At 40.2% G+C, this 27,632-nt stretch overlaps 1 protein-coding gene and 1 pseudogene across 7 annotated transcripts in view; both read right to left on the reverse strand.

Annotated features, from left to right (window-relative positions):
- Positions 1-4,657: 4,657 nt before the first annotated feature.
- LOC309967073 (sigma intracellular receptor 2-like) lies at positions 4,658-5,192 on the reverse strand (annotated as a pseudogene). The gene has a single exon. The product of its transcript is annotated as a sigma intracellular receptor 2-like (transcript).
- A 15,633-nt stretch (positions 5,193-20,825) lies between these two features.
- FKBP5 (FKBP prolyl isomerase 5) overlaps positions 20,826-27,632 on the reverse strand; it is a 100,882-nt gene continuing 94,075 nt past the window's right edge. For all 6 annotated transcript variants that reach the window (XM_082849039.1, XM_082849038.1, XM_082849041.1 and 3 more), the window contains 3 exons: positions 26,657-26,842; positions 23,890-24,129; positions 20,826-23,157 (listed from right to left, as the gene is read on the reverse strand). In XM_082849039.1, the coding sequence (XP_082705165.1) occupies positions 23,050-23,157; positions 23,890-24,129; positions 26,657-26,842 (534 nt within the window). In that variant the 3' untranslated portion in view covers positions 20,826-23,049. The remainder of the gene's footprint in view (positions 23,158-23,889; positions 24,130-26,656; positions 26,843-27,632) is intronic.

A 27,632-nucleotide genomic window follows, 5' to 3' on the forward strand; every position in this document is an offset into this window, starting at 1 on the left:
GATATCTCTGTGACATAGTATTTCATTTCCTTTGGATATATTCCCAGAAATAGTATAGCTGAATCATATATTATTTCTATTTTTAATTTTTTGGGCAACCTCCATATTTTTTTCCATAATAGCTGTACCAATTTACCACGCCACCAGCAGTGCACAAGGGTTCCCTTTTCTCCACATCCTTGCCAGCATTTGTTGTCTTTGTCTTTTTGATGATAGCCATTCTACCAGGTATAAAGTGATATCTTGTTGTTCTGATTTGCATTTCCCTGATGGTTAGTGATGTTGAGTACCTTTTCCTATACCTGTTGGCCATTTTTATATCTTCTTTGGAAAAATGTTAATTCATGTCCTTTGTCCATTTTTTAATTGGATTATAATGACTCTTGAACAACACAGGTTTGAACTATAAATGTCCACTTATGTGTGGGTTTTTGTCAATGGTAAATACAGTGCTGCATAATCTGTGGTTGGTTGAATCCTTGAATGTGGAACTGAGGAGAAGGAGGGCCAACTATAAAGTTAAACTCGGATTTTTGACGGCTCGGAGAGTTGAGGCCCCTAACGCCCATGTTGCTCAAGGGTCAACTGTATTTGTTTTATTTTGGTTTTGCTATTGAGTTGTGTGAGTTATTTGTATATTTCAGATTTAGTCCCTTATCAGATATATGAATTGCAGATATTTTTTTCCGATTCTGTAGTGTCATTTTATTTTGTTGATCATTTCTTTTGTTGTGCAGAAGCTTTTCAGTTTGTAGTTTCACTTGTTTGTTTTGATGTATTTCACTTGTTTTAGGTGTCACATCCAAACAATCATTGCCAAGACCTATGTCAAGGAGTTTTTTCCTATTTTCTTCTAAGAGTTTTATGGTTTTCAGTCTTACAATTTAAGTCTTTTTTTTAAGTTTTAAATTCCCTTTCTTTTTTTTAATTGAAGTGTAGTTGATTTACAATATTCTGTTAATTTCTGCTGTACAGCAAAGTGATTCAGTTACACATATATATACATTCTTTTTATTTTTTAAAATTGATTTTTAAAAATATTTAATTTATTTATTTAATTAATTTTTTTGGCTGTATCAAGTCTTAGTTGAGGCATGCGGGATCTCTGTTGAGAGATGTGAGATCTTTTTCATTGTGGTGCGTGGGCTCTTCATTGCACTGCTCGGACTTCTTTCTAGTTTTAGCATGTGGGTTTTCTCTCTAGTTGTGATGTGTGGGCTTAGTTGCCCCACAGCATGTGGGATCTTAGTTCCCCAACCAGGGATCGAACCCGTGTCCCCTGCATTGGAAGGTGAATTCTTTACCACTGGACCACAGGGGAAGTCCCTACATTCTTTTTAATATTCTTTTCCATTATGATTTATCACAGGATATTAAATATAGTCCCCTGTGCTATACAGTAGGACCTTGTTGTTTATCCATTCTATGTATAATAGTTTGCATCTGCTAACCCCAAACTCCCACTCCATCCCTCCCTTACCCCCTTTCCCCTTGGCAAGTACAGGTCTGTTCTCTATGTCTGTGAGTCTGTTTCTGTTTCCTAGGTAAATTCATTTGTGTCATATTTTAGATTCCGCATATGAGTGATATTATATGGTATTTGTCTTTCTCTTTCTGACTTACTTCACTTAGTATGATAATCTCTAGTTACATTCATGTTGCTGCAAATGGCATTATTTCATTCTTCTTTTATGGCTGAGTAGTATTCCATTGTTCATAGGTACCTCATCTTCTTTATCCATCCCTCTGTCAATGGACATTTAGGTTATTTCCATGTCTTGGCTATCGTGAATAGTGCTGCTGTGAACATAGGGGTGTATGTATCTTTTTGAATTATAGTTTTGTACCTATATATGCCCAGGAGTGGGATTTCTGGATCATATGGCAACTCTATTTTTATTTTTTTTTGAGGAACCTCCATCCTGTTCTCCATAATGGCTGCACCAACTTACATTCCCACCAACAGTGTAGGAGGGTTCCCTTTTCTCCACACCCTTTCCAGCATTTGTCATTTGGTCTTAAAATTTTAAGTCTCTAATCCATTTTGAGTTAATTTTTGTGAGTGGTATGAGATAGGGGTCTACTTTTATTCTTTTACGTGTGAATGTTCAATTTTCCCATCATCGTTGTATTGAAGAGACTGTCTTCACTGAGTATTTTTGGCTCCCTTAATAAATACTAGTTGACTGTGTATGAATGGGTTTATTTTCTAATAAATAGGCTCTCAATTCTATTCCATTGGTATATGTGGCTGTTTTTATGCCAGCACCAAACTGTTTTGATGACTATAGCTTTATAATATAGCTTGAAATCAGGAATGATGCCTCCTGCTTTGTTCTTCTTGGTCAGGATGGTTTTGGCTCTTTGGGGTCTTTTGTGGTTCCATATAAAATTTAGAATTATTATTTCTACTTCTGTTAAAAAATGCCATTGGAATATTGATAGAGATTGCACTGAATAGTTGGCTTGGGTAGTATGGATGTTTTAACAGTATTAATTCTTCCAATCCAGAGGCATGGCATGCCTTTCCATTTATTTGTGTCTTCTTTAGTTTCTTTTATCAATGTCTTATAGTTTTCAGCATAGAGGTTTTTCATTTCCTTGCTTAAATTTATTCCCAAGTATTTATTGTTTTTGATGCTATTGTAAATGGGATTATTTTCTTGATTTCTTTTTCAGATAATTCGTTGTTAGGGTACTGAAACACCACTGATTTTTATTTATTTATTCTTGGCTATGTTGGGTCTTTGTTGCTGTGAGTGGGCTTTCTCTAGTTGCAGTGAGCAGGGGCTACCCTTCGCTGTGGTGTGCAGGCTTCGCACTGTGGTGGCTTCTCTTATTGTGGAACATAGGCTCTAGGACTGCGGGCTTCAGTAGTTGTGGCACGTGGGTTCAGTAGTTGTGGCTCGCAGGCTCTAGAGCACAGTCTCAGTAGTTGTAGCACATAGGCTTAGCTGCTTTGAGGCATGTGGGATCTTCCCAGACCAGCTCGAACCCCTGTCCCCTGCACTGGCAGGTGGATTCTTAACCCCTGTACCACCAGCGAAGTCCCCACCACTGATTTCTTAATGTTAATCTTGTGTCGTGCAACTTTTTGACATTATTTCTTAGTTCTAACAGTTTTCTGGTGGAGTCTTCAGTGTTTTCTGTATATAAAATCATGTCGTCTACAAATAGAGACAATTTTATTTCTTCCTTTTCTTTTTTAAATAAATTGGGCATATTTTTTAAAGCTTTTTAAAAATTTTTTATTATATTTAATTTATTTTTGGCTGTGTTGGGTCTTCGCTGCTGTACATGGGCTTTCTCTAGTTGTGGTGAGCGGGGGTTACTCTTCATTGTGATGCACAGGCTTCTCATTGCGGTGGTTTCTCTTGTTGCGCAGCTCACGGGCTCTAGAGTGCAGGCTCAGTAGTTGTGGCACACAGGCTTAGTTGCTCTGCGGCATGTGGGATCTTCCCGGAGCAGGGCTTGAACCCATGTCCCCTGCATTGGCAGGCAGCTCCTTAACCACTGTGCAACCAGGGAAGCCCCCCCACCCCCCTTTTTTTTTTGGTCAGCACCTACTTTATTTTGAACAGACACAGGAGTCAGACGATACTCCCAACAATCAGACCATTAGGGCTTGTAAGCAAAACAGGCAAAAATGGGAAACTAATAACCAGGACCAGCGTCTACCATTTTCCGTGTGTTCACAAGTCTTTTTTTTTGTTTTTGAGTTGGCCTTGAGTATGAATTTAGAGAAAGCTAGCAGAATATCAAATACTAACGTGAAGAGATCCTATATGCACACACTGGACCTGTTATGCCCAGCTCCCCTCACCCGCTACCTTTGACTGAACAAGACAGGAAGGAATTATTAAACTATTAGGTAGGATGAAGTTATCCAGTAGGAGGCACACCTCCAGCTCAGGTTTGAGACACCAGATCTCAGAGTAAAGGAACTTATGTTAGGTGGTGTGTAAAAGGTAATAGAAGACTAAGGGTTGGACAGAGGATAAACAAGGAGGCTTTAAAAAATCTCTTCTCCTGGATGACCTGTTTAAGACAGAAACAATACCCCTTCCAATTGGACCCATTTCTGACTGAAAGTCATGCCAAGGTTGAACCTTAAGGAAAACTAAGTTTGAACCTCTTACAGAATAGCTCACCCCCACCTAGGGGTGGGGACAAGAAAACAACTTTTAATGAATATTACAGAGGCATAACTTCAAACTTAAAATGGCCTGAGACATCCCAGTGATATGCTGTAGAGAATCATGAGTCAAAGGGTTAGTCACATGTATACTGTGGGTCACATGACTCATGAACATGCCAAGTAGGCCGTGTTGCTTGGAAGTTTATCTAGTTTCTGGTCTGGTCCTGCCTTTAGTAATCCTGCAGTGGCACTTGGGCACACAGTAAGGCCTTTGGCACCATTTCCCTATAACCTAGCCCACACCCCTCTGCTCATCCTCAGGTGATTGGTCTGTTTGTGCCAGTGCCCTTGGAAGGTGAGGGTTTGATGGGCCTCCTGCCAGTGTCTTGGTCGTGTGTGTTGCTGCTGGTGTGTTTCAAATACTACTGAAAATATGGGTTCTGAGCATTTTCCTGGTAATGGGTCCAACAGGAAACTGCCCCGTGGTCACCTCTCCACTGGACCCGGGGTTATTCTTCCTCATTTTTTCTTTCTTTTCTCCTCAGACTTGTGGTAGGGGTTCCACAACATGAAAAGCAGAAGTATGAGAGGGATGAGAAAGTAGGGGGTGTAGACAGATATAAGGAATAGTCGCTCGTGGAAAGTCTTAGTTCCTTGTCCTCTGAAACAACTGGCTTTGGAGAGATCCTCGAGTAGAAATGTGGAGAGGATTAGAATCAGAGTTGTCATGGTGTGAACCGAGTAGATGATTGCAGGGGTGTGGATCCACCTGCAGCCGTCTTTGAAGAAGGCATATGTTGCAGTGGGAAAGAAGAGCAGCTGAAACACAAGCTCCCAAAACAGGAAGGACTTAAACCACACCGGCGGGTTCTGTAGCAGGGGGTCTTTGAACTCCTCAGTCTACCACTGCTGCAGGTTTCTCAGTTCCACGGGGATCTCAGAGATCAGGCGGCAGCACCGCCTGCAGGTCCACGAGCAGGGTGAAGGGGATGTAGGAGAGGAATTAGAGACCCAGCAGCCACTCCAGGCCACGCCAGGCACCCAGAGGCCGCATCGTCCATCAGGTGGGCAGAGCGGGAGCAGAGACTTTTTTTTTTTATAGTTTCCAACTCCTTCCTTCCTTCCTTCCTTCCTTCCTTCCTTCCTTCCTTCCTTCCTTCCTTCCCTCCTTCCCTCCCCTCCCCTCCCCTCCCCTCCCCTCCCCTTCCCATTCTGCTGTGCTGGGCCTTAGTTGCAGCATGCGGGATCTTTATTGCCACACACAGGATCTTTAGTTGCACATGCAGGATCTTTTAGTTGCGGCATGTGGGATCTTTTAGTTGTGGCATACAAACTCTTAGTTGCGGCATGTGGGATCTAGTTCCCTGACCAGGGATCGAACCCAGGCCCTCGGCATTGAGAGTGTGGAGTTTTAGCCACTGGGCCACCAGGGAAGTCCCCCTTTTTGATTCTGATGCCTTTTACTTATTTTTCTTGCCTAATTGCTCTGGATGGGACTTTCGATACTGTGTTGAGTAGGAGTGCTGAGGGTGGGCACCATTGTCTTGTTTGACAATGAGTTTGGGAATATTCCCACTTCTTTGATTTTTTAGAAGAGTTTGAGAAGAATTGATGTTAATTTTTCTTTAAATGTTTGATAGAATTCACCAGTGGAGCCATCTGGTCCTGGGCCTTTCTTCATTGGGAGATTTTTGCTCACTGATTCAATCTCCTTGCTAGTAATTGATCTGCTCCAATTTCTTCCTGATTCAGTCTTGGTAGCTTGTATGTTTCTAGAAATTTATCCATTTATTCTAGGTTGTCCAATCTGCTGGCATATAATAGTTCATTGTGGTCTCTTATTTCTATAGAATTGGTAGTAATCTCCCCACTTTAACTTCTGATTTTACTAACTTGAGTCTTCTCTCTTTTTTAGTCTATCTAGCCAAAGTTTTGCAAATTTCTTGATATTTTCAAAGAACTAACTTATCAAAACATTGATTTTCTGTATTACTTTTCTATTCTCCATTTCATCCATATCTACTCATATCTTTATTATTTCCTTTCTTCTGCTACTTTTGCGTTTAGTTTGTTTTTTTTTTCTAGTTACTTAAATTATAAAGTTAGGTTGTTGATTTGAGATCTTTCTTGGTTTTTAGTGTAAGTGTTTATAGCTAAAAAATTTCCCCTTAGGGAATTCCCTTGTGGTCCAGTGGTTAGGACTCAGCGCTTTCACTGCTGAGGGCCTGGTTCAATCCCTGGTCGGGGAACTAAGATCCCACAAGCTGTGTGGCATGACCAAAAAAAAAAAATAATTCCCCTTAGTAACACTTTTGCTGTGTCTCATAAGTTTTGGTATGCTGTGTTTTATTTTCATTTATCTTTAGGTATTTCTAATATCCCTTGTGATTTATTTTTTGACTCCTGTTTTTTAAAGTGTATTAATTTCCACAATTTTGTGTACTTTCCAGTTTTCTTTGTGCTTGATTTCTAACTTCATCTTCACTCATCCCCCACCCTCTCCCCTCTGGCAAGCACCTTTTTATTTCTGTATCTATGATTCTGTTTCTGTTGTATTATATTTGTTCATCTGTTTTGTTTTCTAGATTCCACATGTAAATGAAACCGTACAATATTTGCCTTTCTCTGTCTGACTTATTTCACTTGGCATAATATCTCTAGGCCCATCCATATTGTTGTAGATGGCAAGATTTCAGTCTTTTTTATGGCTGATAAAATATTCCATACACACAGACCCCACATCTTCTTTATCCAGTTATCCATTGATAGACACTTAGGTTGCTCCATATCTTGGCAGTTGTAAATAATGTTGCAATGAACATAGGGGTGCACATGTGTCTTTTTGAATTATTGTTTTTATTTTCTTTGGAAAAATACCCAGAAGTGTAATTGCTGGATTGTATGTTAGTTCTACTTTTAATTTTTTGAGGAACCTCCATACTGTTTTCCACAGTGGCTGCACTAATTTACATTCCCGCCAGCAGTGCGCAAGGGTTCCCTTGTCTCCACATCCTCCAGTTTGATTGTGATTATTTTGCATGTAGCTGTCCAGTTTCCCAACAGCATTTATTGAAGAAGCTCTCTTTTCCCCATTGTATATTCTTGATTCCTTTGTCATAGATTAATTGCCCTTGTAAGTGTGGGTTCATCTGGGCTCTCTATTCTGTTCCACTGATCTATGTTTTTGTGCCATTACCATACTGTTTTGATTACTGTAGTAGCTCTTTGTAGTATAGTTTAAAATCAGGGAGCATAATACCTCCAGCTCTGTTATTCTTTCTCAAGATTGTTTTGGCCACTCAGGATCTTTTGTGTTTCCATACAAATTTTAGAATTATTTATTATAGTTCTATGAAAATGCCATTGATATTTTGATAGGGATTGCATTGAATTTGTAGATTGTCTTAAGGAGCATCGTCACTTTAACAATATTAATCCTTCCAGTCCATGAGCACAATACATCTTTTCTTTTAAAAATTTTTTTTAAACTTTTTTTTTTTTTTTTGCGGTACGCGGGCCTCTCCCGTTGCGGAACACAGGCTCCGGACACGCAGGATCAGCGACCATGGCTCACGGGCCCAGCCGCTCTGCGGCATGTGGGATCCTCCCGGATCGGGGCACGAACCCGTGTCCCCTGCATCGGCAGGCAGACTCTCAACCACTGCACCACCAGGGAAGCCCTTTTAAACTTTTTATTTTATATTGGGGTATAGTTGATTAACAGTGTTGTGGTAGTTTCAGGTGTACAGCAAAGTGTTTCAGTTATACATGTATCTATTCTTTTTCAAATTCTTTTCCCATTTAAGTTGTTACATAATATTGAGCAGAGTTGCCTGTGTAATACAGTAGGTACTTGTTGGCTATCCATTTTAAATAAAGCAGTGTGTACATGTCAATCCCAAACTCCCTAACTCTCCCTTCCCCCCACTCTTCCCCCCAGTAATCATAAGTTCCTTCTCTAAGTTTGTGAGTCTGTTTCTGTTTTGTATCATTTCTTTTTAGATTCTGCATATAAGTGATATCATGTGGTATTTGTCTTTCTCTGTCTGACTTACTTCACTCAGTATGACAGTCTCTAGGTCCATCATGTTGCTGCAAATGGCATTATTTCATTCTTTTAATGGCTAAGTAACATTCCATTGTATATATGTACCATATCTTCTTTATCCGTTCCTCTGTCAATGGACATTTAGGTTGCTTCTGTTTCTTGGCTATTGTAAACAGTGCTGCAGTGAACATTGGGGTGCATATATCCTTTTGTACCATGTTTTTCTCCAGATATATGCCTAGGAGTGGGATTTCAGGATCATATTGTAGCTCTGTTTTTAGTTTTTTAAGGAACCTCCATACTGTTCTCCATAGTGGCTGTACCAATTTACATTCCCACCAACAGTGTAGGAGGGCTCCCTTCTCTCCACACCCTCCCAGCATTTATGGTTTATGTATTTTTTGATGATAGCCTTTTAAAAAAATTTATATATGTATTTATTTATGTATGTATTTTTGTCTGCGTTGGGTCTTTGTTGCTGCATGCGGGCTTTTCTCTAGTTGCGGCAAGTGGGGGCTACTCTTCGTTGCAGTGTGCAGGCTTCTCATTGTGGTGGCTTCTCTTGTTGCAGAGCACGGGCTCTAGGTGCGTGGGCTTCAGTAGTTGCAGCACGCAGGCTCAGTAGTTGTGGTGCATGGGCCTAGTTTCTCCATGGCATGTGGGATCTTCCCTTACCAGGGCTCATACCTGTATCCCCTGCATTGACAGGCAGATTCTTAACCACTGTACCACCAGGGAAGTCCTGATGATAGCCATTTTGACTGGTGTGAGATGATATCTCATTATAGTTTTGGTTTGCATTTCTCTAATAATTAGTGATATTGAACATCTTTTCACGTGTCTCTTGGCCATCTGTATGTCTTCTTTGAAGAAATGTCTATATAGCTCTTCTGTCCATTTTTTGATTGGGCTGTTTGTTTTGATGATATTAAGCCACATGTGCTGTTTGTAAATTTTGGAGACTAATCCCTTGTTGGTCACATCATTTGCAAATATTTTCTCCCATTCTCTTGGTTGTCTTTTCATTTTGTTTGTGGTTTCCTTTGCTGTGCAAAAACTTTTAAGTTTAACTACGTCCTATTTGTTTATTTTTGCTTTTATTTCCATTACTCTGGGAGACAGATCGAAAAAGATATTGCTGCAATTTATGTCAGAGAGTGTTCTGCGTATGGTTTTCTCTAAGAGTTTTATAGTATCCAGTCTCACATTTAGTTTTTTAATCCACTTTGAGCTTATTTTTGTGTATGGTGTTAAAGAATGTTCTAATTTCATTTTTTTTTTTTACATGTAGCTGTCCAGTTTTCCCAGCACCATTTATTGAAGAGACTGTCTTTCCACCATTGTATAGTCTTGACTCCTTTGTTGTAGATTAATTGATCATAGGTGCATGGGTTTATTTCTGGGCTTTCTATCCTGTTCTGTTGATCTATATTTCTGTTTTTGTGTCAGCACCATACTGTTTTGATGACTATAGCTTTGTAGTATAGTCTGAAGCTAGGGAGCCTGATTCCTCCAGCTTTGTTTTTCGTTCTCAAGATTGCTTTGGCTATTCAGGGTCTTTTGTGTCTCCATACAAATTTTAAGATGTTTTTGTTCTAATTCTGTGAAAAATGCCATTGGTAATTTGATAGGGTTTGCATTGAATCTGTAGATTGCCATGGGGTACTATAGTCATTTTCACAATACTGATTCTTCCAATCCAAGATCGTGGTATATCTTTCCATCTGTTTGTGTTGTCTTCAATTTCTTTCATCAGCATCTTATACTTTTCAGAGTATAGGTCTTTTGTGTCCTTAGGTAGGTTTATTCCTTGGTATTTTATTATTTTTAATGCTATGGTAAATGGGATTCTTTCTTGAATTTCTCTTTCTGATCTTTCATTGTTAGTGTATAGAAATGCAACAGATTTCTGCATATTAATTTTGTAACCTGCAACTTTACCAAATTCATTGATGAGCTCTAGTAGTTTTCTGGTAGTGTCTTCAGGATTTCCTATGTGTAGTATCATGTCATCTGCAAACAGTCAGTTTAACTTCTTCTTTTCCAATTTGAATTCCTTTTATTTCTTTTTCTTCTCTGGTTGCCATAGCTAGGACTTCCAAAACTATGTTGAATAAAAGTGGCGAGAGTGGACATCCTTGTCTTGTTCCTGATCTTAGGAGAAATGCTTTCAGCTTTTCACCATTGAGTATGATGTTAGCTGTCGGTTTGTCGTATATGGCCTTTATTATGTTGAGGTAGGTTCCCTCTCCACTTTCTGGAGAGTTTTTATCATAAATGAGTATTGAATTTTGTCAAAAGCTTTTTCTGCATCTATTGAGATGATCATATGGTTTTTATTCTTCAATTTGTTGATGTGGTGTATCACACTGATTGATTTGTGGATATTGGAAAATCCTTGCATCCCTGGGATAAATCCCATTTGATCATGGTGTATGATCCTTTAAATGAATTGTTGACTTTGTCTTACTAATATATATGTATTTTTATAAATTTATTTTATTTATTTATTTTGGCTGCGTTGGGTCTTCGTTGCTGCGTGTGGGCTTTCTCTAGTTGTGAGCAGGAGCTACTGTTCATTGCAGTGTGCGGGCTTCTCATTGCAGTGGCTTCTCTTGTTGCGGAGCACAGGCTCTAGGCACATGGGCTTTAGTAGCTGTGGCACGTGGGCTCAGTAGTTGTGGCACATGGGCCCTAGAACACAGGCTTAGTAGTTGTGGCACATGGGCTTAGTTGCTCCGCAGCATGTGGGATCTTCCTGGATCAGGACTCGAACCCATGGCCCCTGCATTGGCAGGTGGATTCTTAACGACTGTGCCACCAGGGAAGCCCTGGTTTGCTAATATTTTATTGAGGATTATTGCATCTATGTTCATCAGGGATATTGGCCTGTAATTTTCTTTCCTTGTGGTGTTTTATCTGGTTTTGGCATCAGGGAAATGTTGGCCTCATAGAATGAGTTCAGAAGCATTCCTTTCTCTGCCACTTTTGCAATAGCTTAAGAAAGATAGGTATTTGTATGCTAACACATGTATATGGAATCTAAAAAAAAAATGTTCTTCAGAACTTAGGGCAGGACAGGAATAAAGACGCAGGCATAGAGAATGGACTTGAGGACATGGGGAGGGGGAAGGGTAAGCTGGGATGAAGTGAGAGAGTGGAATGGACATATATACACTACCAAATGTAAAATAGATAGCTAGTGGGAAGCAGCCGCATAGCACAGGGAGATCAGCTCGGTGCTTTGTGACCACCTAGAGGGGTGGGATAGGGAGGGTGGGAGGGAGATGCAAGAGGGAGGAGATATGGTGATGTATGTATATGTATAGCTGATTCACTTTGTTATAAAGCAGAAACTAACACAACATTGTAAAGCAATTATACTCCAATAAAGATGTTAAAATATATATGTATAAATAAAACAAATAAATAAATAAAAGAAAGAAAGATAGGTATTAATTCTTCTTCAGATGTTTGATAGACTTGACCTCTGAAGTCTGGTCCTGGACTTTTGTTCGTTGGGAATTTTTTATTACTGATGCAGTTTTTTACTGGTAATTGATCTGTTCATACTTTGTATTTCTTTGTCATTCAGTCTTGGGAGATCGTACGTTTCTAGGAATTTATCCACTTCTATGTTGTCCATCTTACTGCTGTATATTGTTAGTAGTAATTGCTTATGATCCTTTGTATTTCTGTGGTGTCAGTTTTAATTTCTTTTTCATTGCTGATTTTATTTCTTTGGGCCTTCTTTCTTTTTTTCTTCATGAGTCTGGATAAAAGTTTATCAATTTTGTTTATCTTTTCAAACAACCAGCTCTAAGTTTCATTGATCTTTTCTTTCTCTCTCTTTCTTTCCCTTTCTTTCTTTCTTTTTGTTTCTATTTCATTCATTTCTGCTCTGATCTTTATGGTTACTTTCCTTCTACTAACATTGGGATTTTTTTTTTGTTTTTCTTTTTCTAGCTCCTTTAGGTGTAAAAAAGTTAGGTTGTTTATTTGAGATTTTTCTTGTTTCCTGAACTGGGCTTGTATTGTTATAAACTTCCCTCTTAGCACTGCTTTTGCTGTATCCCATAGATTTTGGATCATTGTGTTTCCATCTTATGTTTTTTCTTTTTTGCGGTACGTGGGCCTCTCACTGTTTTGGCCTCTCCTGTTGCGGAGCACAGGCTCCAGATGCACAGGCTCTGGATGCACAGGCTCAGCAGCCATGGCACATGGACCCAGCCGCTCCGCGGCATGTGGGATCCTCCTGGACCAGGGCACGAACCCGTGTCCCCTGAATCGGCAGGTGGACTCTCAACCACTGCGCCACCAGGGAAGCCCCTCCATCTTATGCTTGTGTTCAGATATATTTTGATTTTCTCTTTGATTATTCCAATGACCAATTGGTTGTTTAGTGGCATATTGTTTAGCCTCCACATGTTTGTGGGTTTTTTGCAGTTTTTTCTTGTAGTTGACTTCTAGTCTCAGCATTGTGGTCAGAAAAGTTGCTTGATATGATTCTAGTCTTTGTAAATGTATTGAGACTTGTTTTATTGGCCTAGCATGTGATCTATCCTAGACAGTATTCCATGTGCACTTGAAAAGAATGTGTATTCTGCTGCTTTTGGATGGAATGTTTTATATATATATATATATATATATATACACAGTCACACACACACACACACACATATATATATATATATATATACTTTACATATATGTAAATTTCATCTGCTCTAATGTGTTAAGGCCAGTGTTTTCTTTTTTTTGTTTTAACATCTTTATTGGAGTATGATTGCTTTATAGTGGTGTGTTAGTTTCTGCTTTATAACAAAGTGAATCAGTTATACATATACATATGTTCCCATATCTCTTCCCTCTTTTGTCTCCCTTCCTCCCACCCTCCCTATCCCACCCCTCTAGGTGGTCACAAAGCACTGAGCTGATCTCCCTGTGCTATGCAGCTGCTTCCCACTAGCTATCTATTTTACGTTTGGTAGTGTATATATGTCCATGCCACTCTCTCACTTTGTCACAGCTTACCCTTCCCCCTCCCCATATCCTCCAGTCCATTCTCTAGTAGGTCTGTGTCTTTATTCCCATCTTGCCCCTAGGTTCTTCATGACCATTTTTTTTCCTTAGATTCCATATATATGTGTTAGCATACGGTATTTGTTTTTCTCTTTCTGACTTACTTCACTCTGTATGACAGACTCTAGGTCCATCCACCTCACTGCAAATAACTCAATTTCGTTTCTTTTTATGGCTGAGTAATATTCCATTGTATATATGAAGGCCAGTGTTTTCTATTGATTTTCTGTCTGGATGATCTGTCCTTTGATGTAAGTGGAGTGTTAGAGTCCCATACTATTATTGTGTTACTGTCAATTTCTTTCTGTACATTTGTTGATATTTATGTATGTAGGTGCTCCTATGCTGGGTGCATATATATTTACAATTGTTATATCTTCTTGTTGGATTGATCTTTTTATCGTTATGTAATGTCCTTCTCTGTCTCCTGTTACAATCTTTGTTTTAAAGTCTATCTTGTCTGTTATAAGTATTGTTACTCCAGCTCTGTTTTCATTTCCATTTGCATGGAATACCTTTTTCCATCCTCTAACATTCAGTCTGTGTGTGTCCTTAGACCTGAAGTAAGTCTCTTGTAGGCATCATATATATGGGTCTTGTTTTTTTTTTTTAATCTATTCACCCATTCTATATCTTTTGATTGGAGCATTTAGTCCATTTACATAAAGTAATTATTGATAGGCATGTACTTATTGCCATTTTATTAATTGTAATTTGGGTTATTTTTGTAGTTTCTTTTTGTTCTTTTCTTCTTCTTTTGCTCTCTTCCCTTGTAATTTGATGACTGTCTTTAGTGTTCTGCTTAGATTCCTCTTTTTTGGGAGGTTTGTGTATCTATTATAGGTCAAACACATTCTAACAACCCTGCATTTTTACTGTTCCCCCCACCTTAATGTTTTTGTTTTTGCGGTACGCGGGCCTCTCACCATTGTGGCCCCTCCTGCTGCGGAGCACAGGCTCCAGACGCACAGGTTCAGCGGCCATGGCTCACGGGCCCAGCCGCTCCGCGGCACGCGGGATCCTCCCGGACTGGGGCACGAACCCGCGTCCCCTGCATCGGCAGGTGGACTCTCAACCACTGCGCCACCAGGGAAGCCCCCCACCTTAATGTTTTTGACATCATATTTTACATCTTTTAATTTTGTGTATCCCTTAACTACTTATTGTGGATATAAATGATTTTACTACTTTTGTCTTTTAAGTTTCCTACTAGCTTTATAAGTGTTTGATCTACTACCTTTACTATACATTTTCTTTTACCAATGAGATTTTTTTTCCTCTTATAATTTTCATTTTTCTAGTTGTGGTCTTTTCTTTTCCATTTAGAGAAGTCCCTTTAACATTTCTTGTAAAGCCAGATTTGTGGCGCTGAACTCTTTTAGCTTTCATTTGTCTGTAAAACTCTTTATCTCTCCTTCAAATCTGAATGATAGCCTTGCTGGGTAGAGTATTCTTGGTTGTAGGTTTTTTTTTTCTTTCATCACTTTGAATGTATTATGCCACTCCTCCTGGCCTGCAAAGTTTCTGCTGAAAAGTCAGCTGACAGTTTTATGGGAGTTCCATTGTATGTAACTATTTGCTTTTCCCTTGCTTCTTTTAACATTCTCTCTTTATCTTTAATTTTTGCCATTTTAATTATAATATGTCTTGGTATGAACTTCTTGGGTTGACCTCATTTGGGACTCTCTCTGCTTCCTGAATCTGAATGTCTGTTTCTGTCCCCAAGTTAGGGAATTTTTTTCAGCTATTATTGCTTCAAATAAGTTTTCTGCCCCTTTCTCTTTTCTCCTTCTGGGACCCTTGTAATGCAAATGTTAGTATGCTTGATATTGTCCCAGAGGTCTCTTAAACTGTACTCATTTTTTAAATATTTATTTTATTTATTTATTTTCCTCATTTTTTGGCTGCATTGGGTCTTAGTTGCGGCACACAGGATCTTTGTTGAGGCATGTGGGGTCTTTCGTTATGGCATGTGGACTCTTTGTTGTGGTGCTCGGGCTTCTCTCTAGTTGCAGCTCATGGGCTTCTCTCTAGTTGTGGTGTGTGGGTTTTCTCTCTCTAGTTGTGGTGCGTGGGCTCCAGGGCACATGGGTTCTGTAGTTGTGGCATGCAGGCTCTCTCATTGAGGCATGCAAGCTCAATAGTTGTGGCATGTGGGCTTAGTTGCCCCGCAGCATGTGGGATCTTAGTTCCCCGACCAGGGATCGAACCCGCATCGCCTGCATTGTAAGGAGGACCACCAGGGAAGTCCCTAAACTGTACTCATATTTTAAAACTTCTTTTTTCTTTTCAACTTAGATTTCCACTACTGTTTTCCTGTTCACCGATCCATTCCTCTGTATCATGCAATCTACTCTTGATTCCTTCTAGTGTATTTTTTGTTATTCTATTCTTCAACTCTTTGGTTCTTCTTTATATTTTCTAACTCTTTGTTGAACTTCTCACTCTGTTCATCCTTTCTTCTCCTAGGTTCACTGAGCATCTTTATGATCATTACTTTGAACTCTTTATTGGGTAGATTGCTTATCTCCACTTTACTTAGTTGTACTTCTGGGGTTTTGTCTTGTTTCTTCATTTGAAATATATTCCTTTGTTGTCTCATTTTGCCTAATTCTCTGTGGTCATTTGTATGTATTAGGTAGGTTACAGTTCCCAATCTTGGAGAAGTGGCCATTTGTAGATGTCCTTACGGGGGTCTGGTAGTACACTACCCTCTGGATGCAAACCTGTATGATCTAGGGGTGTCCTTTATATGTGCTCCATTGGCCCTTCTGTTGTGGTGAGGCTGACTACTGTGGGTGGGCTGGTAGGTGGGGCTGGTCCCTGGCCCGGTTGGCTGCCAGGCCCTGCCTTGTGCGAAGGCTGCTGATGGGTGAGGCCAGGTCCTGGCCTGGCTGGCTGTGGGCCCCAGGGCTGGAGCCTGTGCACTGGTGGGCCTCCAAATTATCTGATGATGATCTTGTTGACACTCCCTTGTATGTAACGACTTGCTTCCCTCTTGCTTCTTTCAAGATTCAGTCTTTGTCTTTTTTTTTTAAATTTATTTATTTCTGGCTGCGTTGGGTCTTTGTTGCTGCACGCGGGCTTTCTCTAGTTGCAGTGAGCGGGGGCTACTCTTTGTTGCCGTGCACAGGCTTCTCATTGTGGTGGCTTCTCTTGTTGCAGACCGCAGCTCTAGGTGTGTGGGCTTCAGTAGTTGTGGCACACAGGCTCAGTAGTTGTGGCACGCGGACTCTAGAGCACAGGCTCAGTAGTTGTGGCACACAGGCTTAGTTGCTCCATGGCATGTGGGATCTTCCTGGACCAGGGCTTGAACTCGTGTCCCCTGCATTGGCAGGCAGATTCTTAACCACTGAACCACCAGGGAAACCCCATCTTTGTCTTTTTGAAAGTATGATTATAATGTGTCTTGGTTTGGGTCTCTTTGAATTAATCTTACTTGAAATTTGTTGAGCTTCTTGGATGTTTACATTTGTGTGTTTCACTAAACTTAGGAACTTTTCAGCCATTATGTCTTCTAATATTTTCTCTGCCCCTTTCTCTCCTTCTTCTGGAGTCTCATGATGTCCACTTGATGGTGTCCCACAGGTCCGTTAGGCTCTGTTCACTTTTTTCCATCTTCTTCCTTTTTGTTCTTCAGTCTCAATCATTTCACTGTCATACCCTAATGTTCATTAGTTTTTTCTTTTGCCTGCTCATATCTGCCTTTGAATATGCCTAGTGAATTTTTCAGTGCAGTTATTGTGCTTTTCATTGCAGTTATTGTGCTTATATTTTTGGTTTCTCTTTAGGTTTTTTAAATCTGATAGTTCCATTTTGTTTACACATTGTTTACTTGACTTTCTTCATATCTACCTTTAGTTCTTTGAGTATCTTTAAGACAGTTGTTTAAAAATTTTGGTAGTACATCTGTCATGAGGTCTTTTTCAGGGAAAGATTCTATTGAATTATTTTTTCCTTTGAGTGGGCCATACTTTCCTGTTTCTTTGTATGTCTTGTGATTTTTTTGTTGAACACTGGCATGTGAATCTAATAATGTGGTATTAACTCTGGAAATCAGATTCTCCCTCATCCCAAGGGTTTTCTGAGTTTTTTTAATTTTTGTTTTTCGATTGTTGTAGGCTGTCTCTGTGCTGAATATTGGTCTGAGGTGTAAAGTTAACATCTTCTCAGGTCTTTTCTGAGGCTTTCCCTGAACATATATTGTCACTTTCTAATTTTCCCCATATAGGCAGTTGTTTTTGAATGTCCTAGTCTTTAATGTTTGGCTCCTGAAAGAGGAAAATGCAAAAAGTGAAGGCGGGGGGAGGGCAAAAGGCCACTGGTCCTTTAAATTCCCCTGGAAGTCACTTGAGCCAGAGATGGAGGGGCTTAAAATGATGGGGGAGCGGGGGAGATGAGACAGTGGCTTCCTGCCTCTTTGCACTTCAGTAATCAAGCAGCAATCCTACTGAGAGGACAGATGCTTAATATTCAGGGGACAGAATCCTTTTCGCCCACCCTAGCTCCCACAAGCTGTGCCAGAAAACCTGCCGAGCTGCCTGCCATGTGGCTGGTGGTGGTGGATGGGTAGCTGCTATTGTACTAGCCGAAATTGACTAAAATTGCCTACAATATACCATCCTTGCCTGGAAGTTGCAAGGTTTCAACAGACTCCAGAATTCCAAAATAGTTACATCAGACAGATTCTGCCAGTGTAGTTGTTGTCTAGGTGGGAGAGAGATTCCTGGTGCTTCCTATTCTTCCATCTCTCCAGAATCCTCCTCCACTTCACATATGATCTGTTGGGCTGATGAACTCTGAGTTAATAGTGGAAATAGATTTAAGATCAGTGTGGCCTGAAGACCACAGATCCATTTTGCAGTTATATCCCCTGCCCCAAGTCAAGTTGTTGCTGGTTCCCAATACATCAAGGACCAAAATCAGGTTGCCGGCATTGCTAGAAAAACCATGTGGTTCTGGCCTCCACATCTCGAGGCAAGTAACAGGAAGGAAGGGCCACTGAAATAGAGATGTGAGGCTGCCTTATGAGAAAGGGAGGAAGCCAATTTATTGAGCATCTACTAAGTACTAGTTTGGGCATAGTGTACTAAATGCTGAGATGGTGATGAGTAAAGGAATGCATGAGTTCCTTGATCCCTCAGTGGGGGGTCATATGAGTTTATTGTTTTGGCTGGTGTCACCTTTAGGAAGACTTTGGTATCTGTAAAGGGCAAGGGTATGTGTGTGGGTTCACGTTTTTACACTGAAAAGATCAGAAGTTCTGTGTGGAAATGTGGTTGTAAGCAGACATCAAATCAGTTAGAGTAACTAGAATTAGCCATTGCCTCCCCCAATACTAGTCATTAGCTACTTATTCTGCCCACCTTATCTCCTCAGTCAGAAGCTTTTAAGGAGATAATTTCTTGCTGTAGGCAGTATGATTTGGCTTTAAAGTTATTTTATGAAAGCATATTATCCAAAGTAGACACAGGCCAGGAATATATTTAATGCCTCAAGAGAGGCTTAGACACTTGGGGGTATTTATAATGTGTCAACTAAGCCAGGTTTGAAATACATCTCCCAGAATTCCTTCCTTGTATAGTTTTAGGTTGGTAAGGACCACATGATCTTTTGTGAGATCCCAAAGGTAGAAACAGTGTAGCAGCCACATTCTTCTTATATCTGGAAATTCAGTGTAAAGAGGGTTTAAGTGTCTGGCACATAGTAAGAATTCAAATAGTAATGACCAGTAAGCCTGTGGCTGCAGGACAGCTTTTTCTATGCACTGTTCTTAGCAACTGGTACCTACCCTACCCTTGTCAATGCCTGGCAGATTACTGAAGATTTCACTACTTGCCCTTGGTTATGTTGAAAAGGTCTGGTCCCTCCAAACATGGGTCCTGAAGAGTTTGCTGAAAATGAGCAGGCTGCAGAGGAAAACCTCTTGCCTTTTCTTTTCTGGCTCCAGCCAGATTCTACGGTGGTGGGTGGTGAGGATCTAATATCTGGCTTGTTTTTTCTTTCCTCTAAACATTGAAATTCCTTAACTCAACCCAGAGCATGCTTTAAAAAGCAAAACATCCCTACCCTTTACATACTGGTTAATTCCCTGCATTTACTCCAAAGTAGACTATGAGGCCTGTGGCTCTGTTGCCATTTCAGTTCCACCAAATGCTTGGGGATTTTAAGGAGCTATCAACATCTTATGCCATATGCCAAAAGAATCATGCCTTAGACTAGAAAAAGACCTATTTTGAAATTACAGAAGGGCATCAGGTGACCTGGATGACCACTGCACCCTTCTGGGTCCTCCTCATATCCTTGATTCTTCAGGCTCCTCAGGGAATCCCTGCTATATGGACTATGTTCCAGTCATCCCATCTGTAGGTAGCAGTTAGCTCCAACAGGTGCTGTCAGAGGTCTTCTTGGGAGCTACATTCAGTGATGTCCCCTTTCCTGCAATGTATCATGAAGGTCGCACAGGTAGATTATGTATGTTGAGATGAATTATATAAATAGGGTCAAAACTATTGTGCCTTGTCTGTATAGTTTCCCTATCTCCCAAAGAAATGTCAGACGAGTAGGAGAGAAAAATCTGAAAGGAAGCACTGAGAGTTCCTTTCATGTACACTTTTGTCAGTCGTTGCTATTCAAACACGTAAGTAGCCAGTTGATGGAAATATACAACTAGTTTGGGGAACTGTTTTTGGGTTTTGATGAATCAGCTCAAATTAATGCTCTTTGTCACTAATGTTGGTGACAGTCCCTTGGAATACATTCTGATGCACCATGCTAAAAGAGGAGTCGAAGTGATGCCTTAAAGGCCAAATAACTATGGAGAAAACTCTTCACCGATATTCCTCATGCTTTGGAGCAGGTGCAGGCTGCCTCGAATTACCCAGATCACAAATTTATAGTTAGGAAACTCTCTTCTTATCTTCAAGATCCCTAGCTAATCATTATTTGTTTAGGAAAAACGTGCAAATAAAGAGAATTATTCCATTACCACATAATTTAGCAGCAAAGGGGGAAGAGTATAATTCAAATCCCAAGATGAAGCAAGGAATTCAAAGGGAATAAAAGGTGGCCGGAGCCTGTGTTAACCTGCCTGTAGGCCTTGGTGGTGCTATTGGGGTCGTCGTGCCCCAGCCCCACAGCCCCCGTCTTTTGCACTGTGAATCAGAATTAACAGGCTACTTAAGAGGAAATACATGCTTAACGCAGAACACTGCCTGACATATGCTTACTTATATTTTACATATTTATTAAAGGGCACAATTAAACCTTTTCATTTCCCCAAATGAACCTACCTTACACTCAGTTAAAATGGCAGAATATCCACTGGTTAATGAAAAAACAAAATCTTCTTGCTTTTACAAAGATGCATAATTCCACTGCCTTTAGCCCAATGTTGATCTCAAGTTGTGCGTTAGAGCAAGGGGCAGGAGAATATTGTCTCTTGCCAAGTTTCTGAGGTCTCATTTCCTCAACTTGTCCCCCACCACAGTTTTTCAACCAAAACAACCTTTCTTGAAGACTATTTGAGCAAAACCAAGAATAATGAGAAATCACATCTGTTTTTCTTAATTTATTTAAGGAACACCATAAAAGTGCATCTGAATACTTTTTTTTTAAAAACCAATTTGTTTTTAATTCACCGTATGCTGCCTCACCACTCCAAATGCAGTCTAAGAGATGGTTCAAAGACATCTGCTGACTTCTAGACAAATTGTTTAAAATTATTGAATTTGATACAAGACTATGTGAAGTTTCTTTCTCTTGAGTGGTGATGGGCACCTCATAATCATTTGCTCCAAACCACTTGCCCAGCCTTCCCCTCTCTCTCCTCGCCTGTTCACATGACTCATAACAGACGAGACAGTGGGCTAAGATAATAATCTAATTTTTGGAACAGTTTTTTGCTTGTTACCTGCAAAAATCTAACTGGACTTTTTAGGATCTAATTTTAACCTTAGCCTCACTGGAGTCATGCTCTAGTCAACAGAGCTACAAATACTAAACAGTTAAGTGGATAAGCAAAATCAACTTTTGCTTTTATATTCCCTAGGTGCGATTTCTTTAAAAAAAGAAATAACTCATGAAAAAAGACTAATGTGTAAATGAGAAATTAAAAGGATTTTAGTTATCATTAAGGGAGAAACAATTCCATTTGTTCCATGGAGACAAAAACTGATATAAAAGGAAATGACTTTAGGTTTTAACATGGGACCTAACCTAACAATAAGTGTTTTGTTAAAACCACTATAAAAATAAAAATTAATCTAAAATACAATTGCCAGTGTTCTTTAGGATTTAAAAAAGTGAGATGTTCCAGGTTGAAGCAAATGTTTTCTTGGGTTGCCAAATGCATTCCCATGAGTGTTTCTTATTTCTGAGGCTGTGGGACCAGAAAGCCATGCTTAATCTCGCTTACCCGTAAGGACTAAAATTCAACTACATGTACATATTTAAGACTTGCCCTAATTCAATGCCCAAGTACTGGAGATTTTAGGCTAGATGTACCTGCATGGGAAGCTGTTTTCAACTCTTTTTCACAACTCACACCAGAACAAAGCAGCTATCAGCGCAGGAAAAGAAAGCTACTGTATGTCAAACCTGAAAGGAAACTGCTTAACGTAGAAGAGCGATGACTTTTTTCAACCCCACAGATTTTGTTTTTAAAAATTAAGCTACTTAATAGCAAAAAGTCAAAAAAATTTTTTTAACATGATAGAGGAGAGTAAATAAACTTCCATAAATCAGTATACATGTGTTTATGAGACAGCAATTTTAAAAAGACAACAAAAAGGCTGCATGGATCCTAGACAGATATGTAAATAAACTCACTCACTCCAGATATTATAAGAACAAGCCTGAAATTCTTGATAGCAAGGGTTAGAATGGAAATAAGAAACTGAATGGTAGCAACGTGAGCAGGCAGTACTGGATTCAACATTCTTTCCTAAAAGGATAGAGGAGGGAAGAAAAAGCACAATTCTGATAGTTCTATTCACATTTCAGCATCTCAGAACTTCATCCAAAACAGGGAAAGCTAATCCAGAAATTCCCTCTGCTCATTAGCATTGAGTATTTCAGGAATGACAGGGCTCCTCCTCTGGGGGGACAGGCTGGCGGGGCAGAAGCCTGCTCTCACAAGGAGGCTGCTTTACTAAGGAGGGGGTCTGGGAGGCAGCCAAGTCAGCAAGCGAGAGGCCTCTGAGATTCTGGCTTCCAGGTCGGTGATGCTGCTGGGGATCTGAGGGGGGACCCGGCCCCTCTCCTTTGGGTTCTGTTGGTTAAAAATGCAACAGCATGCATTCACAGCACTTCAGTCATTTGAAAAACAAAACCTCCCCCAACTCTCCCCTGCCCAACTGTAGGAAAGAAGAAACTCATTAAGCATTTATTTCTAGGTTTCTGCAGTGCTATTAAAGTTCAGTCAAATGGAAAACCTAACAGCCAGCCCCCAATTGTTAGGATGATCTCAAGAGACCCTGAACTGGATATTGCAAGTTGACATAAACTGAAATGAGCTGGACTTAAGCTGTTGGCTCAATCTCTCCACACCAACAGTCACTGCTTTGTTCCACCTGGAGTGGTCCCATGCCACCCCCTCGATGAGAGCTCTGGGCAGCAGCAGGGTGGTGGTTTTTTGGGAAGCTACTGGTTTTGCCATTTGCTTCCAGAATCACATAGACTATAACAAACTTTACATTAAACACTGTTTAGTCCTGAGTTGGGTGAAAGCCCATGGAGGAGGGGCCGAGTTCCTTAGGACTCTTCCCTCCTTGGCGTGGTGTCATACATGGCCTTCGGCTTTCTCCTCTTCCATCGACTGACTTGCTGTTTCTTTTTCATTGGTGACCCCTTCTAAAGTCTTCTTGCCCATTGCTTTACTGGCCTCTTCCTGAGGAAGAAGTAAATCAAGAGGATTAGAGGAAAAAAGAAATGAAATGTCCAATTACTTCCTGGCTCCTCCAGACTGTCAGGTCGAACACAAGAGGGCATTACCGTGACTTTATTTAGATTGTGCAGCTGTGTGTCATGGCTCTGCTGCCATAGTTAGAGTGAGGGCTTTCCCTTTTCTTTCGTTAAAGTGACCAGCTTGCCACAGGGACGGCTGTTTAACAGTCAAGCCCACATGACAAGGGGGTTTGAGCCGGACGGTCAGCGCAGGACCAGAATACAACTTTGCTGCAGGTGAGGCTGACTGCTCCTATCCCATTCGCTAGGTTGGCTCCCAAGCCTCAAAGTAAAGGGCATGATGGCCGGCTTCCCCATCAGAGCCCATTTCCCAGGAAAATCGAAGTCTCAACAAGCAAGTGTTGTTTGTTTTTTTTTAAAAAATAATAAAAGCCTTAGTACATTTCTAGGGAATTAATTTCCCTCTTCTCTTGCGTGCACATGCCAGGGCCTCACAACTATGTGCCTTTGGGGAACAGAATAGTGGAACAGCTCTACTCTATTTCTGGATGCAAACCAGCCTCAATCAGATCTGAAATCATTTTCCCTATTCTTGTGCCTCTTAGGTTGTCTTCCTGTGCCCGTGTCCTATGCTGAACCTTCTTAGAACAAAAGTCAAAGGGGCAAGGTCAGTCAGTTCATGATCTACCTGAAGGCAAGTGGGTTCTGCACATACCTTTGCATCCTGCTCTGCAAACTTCTTGAACATGTTGGCATATATCCTGCGGTCCCGCTCATTGTGCTCCTTAGCCTTTTTCTGGCACATGGAGATCTGCAGTCTCGCGGCCTTATTCTGGGGGTTTACTTCCAGCACTTTCTCAAAGTCGCCCTTGGCTGACTCAAACTCATTCATGAGCAGCTGGGCTTCACCCCTCCTGTACAAGCCCTTCTCATTGGCACTGTCCAGTCCAAGGGCCTAGGGACAGATGGTCTATGTTTTAGAAAGGATGCATGTACCTTGTGGGAATTTGGAGAGAAAGGTCTCTGGCCAAGGGAACTGGAAAAGGCATATTGAAAAGATCAGGCTCAAGGTAGTTATATACTACTGATCAAAATATCCAAATTAATTTCTGTATTTAATGCAATTTCTATAAAGGTTCCCAGGGGACTTGGGAGGAGGACTTTTGAAAAGTTCATATAAAGTCCAGTGGAAGAAGTAAATGACTAAGAATGGCAGAGAAAATTCTGGAAACACAAAAATAATGAGGGGACTTGACCCACCAGAGAAAAAGATATACTATTCAACTACTGAAACTATTAAAACTACTATTAAAACAGTGGTAAGTACTCCACAGACAAAGAGGTCAGTGGAAGAGAACAAGGCATTCAGAAACAGACTCATGTGTATGTATACAAAAAGATTTAATAATCACAAAGATGGTAATGTAAATCGTGTAGGGAAAGGATTAACTTTACAATAAATGGGGCCAAGGCAGTGACTATCCATGTAGAAAATAAGTTAGATTCTTACCGCGTATCATAAACACACAAATTCTAGACCAACTAGATGCAAAAGACCCCCCCATAAAATATAATAGGGTTATTTATTTATTTTTTTTAAAGTAAACCTAGTTGGAGTAGGTTTTTTTTGGTGATACGTGGGCCTCTCACTGTTGTGGCCTCTCCCGTTGCGGAGCACAGGCTCCAGACGCGCAGGCTCAGCAGCCATGGCTCACGGGCCCAGCCGCTCCGCGGCATGTGGGATCTTCCCGGACCGGGGCACGAACCCGTGTCCCCTGCATCGGCAGGCGGACTCTCAACCACTGCACCACCAGGGAAGCCCTGGAGTACGTTTTTAAAGTACTGAACAAGGTTATTTTTATTATTGTAGGATGGGGAAGACTTTTCTAAAAAGAGAGATTTTACTATGAAATATTAAAACTCTTTTCAGAAAAAGATACCATCATCAAAGACAAGCAAGTGAGAACAAGGTCCCTACTGTCAGACAAAGGGTTAACAGTGATAATGTGAGGCTACCTCAATCAATAAAAAAACAAATAATCTGGTGGAAAGATGTGAACAAGTAATTCACAGAAGAAACACAAATGGCTAACAAGTCATGAAAAGATGTGCAACTTCATTGGTATCCAAGAAATAAAAATAAGAATTTTTTGTTACCAATACTACTGAGAAAGGAAACCACTGATAATATTCAATAATATATGAAGTATTAAAATTTAAATATATTAAAATAACATCTTTTGACCCAGTATTTCCACTCCTGGGAATTTTATCATAGAGAAATAATTCCACACATATGCAGAGAAACACTACATAATTTATAATATCAAAAACCTGGAAATCTACCAAAACGGATTGGTTAAATAAATTATGATAGATGCATACAATTGATACTATATAGACTTTAAAAAGAATGAAGAAGAGTTATATGATGAACTGATAGATGCAGAAAGATGTCCTTGTTTTATACATCTATACATTCTCATTAAAAAATATACATGTTACTATGTATGGAAAAACAAAAGGAAGGTGTGTGGGAAATGAATGATTGTGGTCTTGGGACAGGGTCAATGGGAATTTTATGAATGGACTCAGTTTCTTGTGTGTTTCTGTAATGTCTGAATTTTGAATGACTTTATACTACTTCTATAATAAAGAGGCACAAAGTTTAAAAATGTAATTAATAATAACATTCTTTTCTCAGGCAAAAATTTAGTATAACATGATAGGGAACACATCCACAAAACTCAAAATCTTAAATCTCAAAAATAATCTTACAAAGAAGGTATGAAATAGCTGCGTGTTATTCCTCTTCCCTTTGTCTATCTTTAAGATATATCCAGTTACTAGCTTTTTCCCATAGTATAATATACACTGCTCACTCTGAGACCAAATACCCAACACAACAGCATCAGCTAGTGCAGAAAAGAACAGAATCGTACACATGACACTGTTACTGGTCTTTTGGTACTTAGGTGCTGCTTATTAACATGTTAACGATAGAGATGTAATAAGGGACGCTGATGCTTTGTGGGTCTTGCAAATTATTTATGTATATTCCTAGTCAGTGAATAAATACGATTATAATAAAAAGTGACTTGTATATATCCCTGCATGAGCAGCCACAGTCTGTTCTTAAAATCCTAAAAGGCTTCAGTTAAATGTTCTTATTAAATTGTGTAATCTGGTACCAAATACCATCGACTTAAGGTCATGGATAAAAATTGCTTCATTTTATCAAAACTTTTACTCATAATGTATTATTATAAATATTCTAGGCATTAGGAAAGTATGACTGTAGTAAAAAAAAAATTTTTTTCTGAACTTCCCAATTCTTACTGAGAAACAAATAATCCCAAACAAAACAAAGCAAAATGAAAAATCCAAAGCTTGGCTGAGAGGAAGCTGACGACGACTGAGTACGAGGATGGAGAAAAAAGATCCGGACTATCTAACATTCATCCCACACGAAGACACTTTACCTTGTCACAGCATTCCACGGCTTTGGTGTATTCTCTAAGCTTCAGGTAGCACATGGCCAGGTTCAGGAAGGCAGCGAGCAGAAATGATTCAGAAGCTTTCGATTCCTTTTCTGATAAGCCATATTCCATCTCTAACCAGGACACTATCTTCCCATACTGAATCACCGCCTGCATGTACTTGCCTCCCTAACACAGAAAAGCCAGTAATTACTTGCTGTACAGGCTCTGGAGCGGGTACAAAGGATGTGTAAGCTCAGCCCTCCCTGAGAAAAGCAAATCCGCAAAAGGAGACAACCACCTCGTACCAACCAAGGTATCTGATCATTTCCTTCTGTTCTCAGGAGGTGGCTCTCAAGGCAGCTTTCCCCCTTCCTTCTCAAGTTCCAGTGACCTCTGAGCTGGTGCAGGGCCCGGCACCGTAATGCTCTTGTCCAGCATTTACCATCTCACCCTTTTCAGAGGGGGCAGTTCTTTCAGCAGGTGGGCATCAAGGCTTTTGGGTTACATTCTTTGGTGCTAAAATTTACCAGACTTTCAAAGGGCTGGTGAGTAGCTGTAGACTATCTCACTAGTTTACTTGAAGGGAAGTTACTTTTCCCTTTTCTCCTCCTGACGAGCAGCACTGCACAGCACACACTATATTTTGGCAAGTGCCAGTCCCAAACCCAGCAAATCTTATTTAAACCAGGGGTTGGCAAACATTTCCTGTAAAGGGGCAGATAATATTTTAGGCTTTGCAGACCAAACAGTCTCTGTTGCAACTCTGTCCTTGGTAGTACAAAAGCAGCTACAGACAATATATAAATAAAGGGGCGTGGCTGCGTCCCAGTAGACCCTTACCTACAAAAACAGGCTGTGGTCTGCTAACCTCTGATCTATAGACAATGGGAATATACATAGTTGAAGAGCAGCCATCCAACATAAATAACTATAAAACATAAATCACACAGGTGTTAGTCACCTAACTACATGAGAA

The sequence above is a fragment of the Leucopleurus acutus genome (genome assembly GCF_964270905.1).
Source record: "Leucopleurus acutus genome assembly, chromosome: 10".
NCBI lineage: Eukaryota > Metazoa > Chordata > Mammalia > Artiodactyla > Delphinidae > Leucopleurus > Leucopleurus acutus.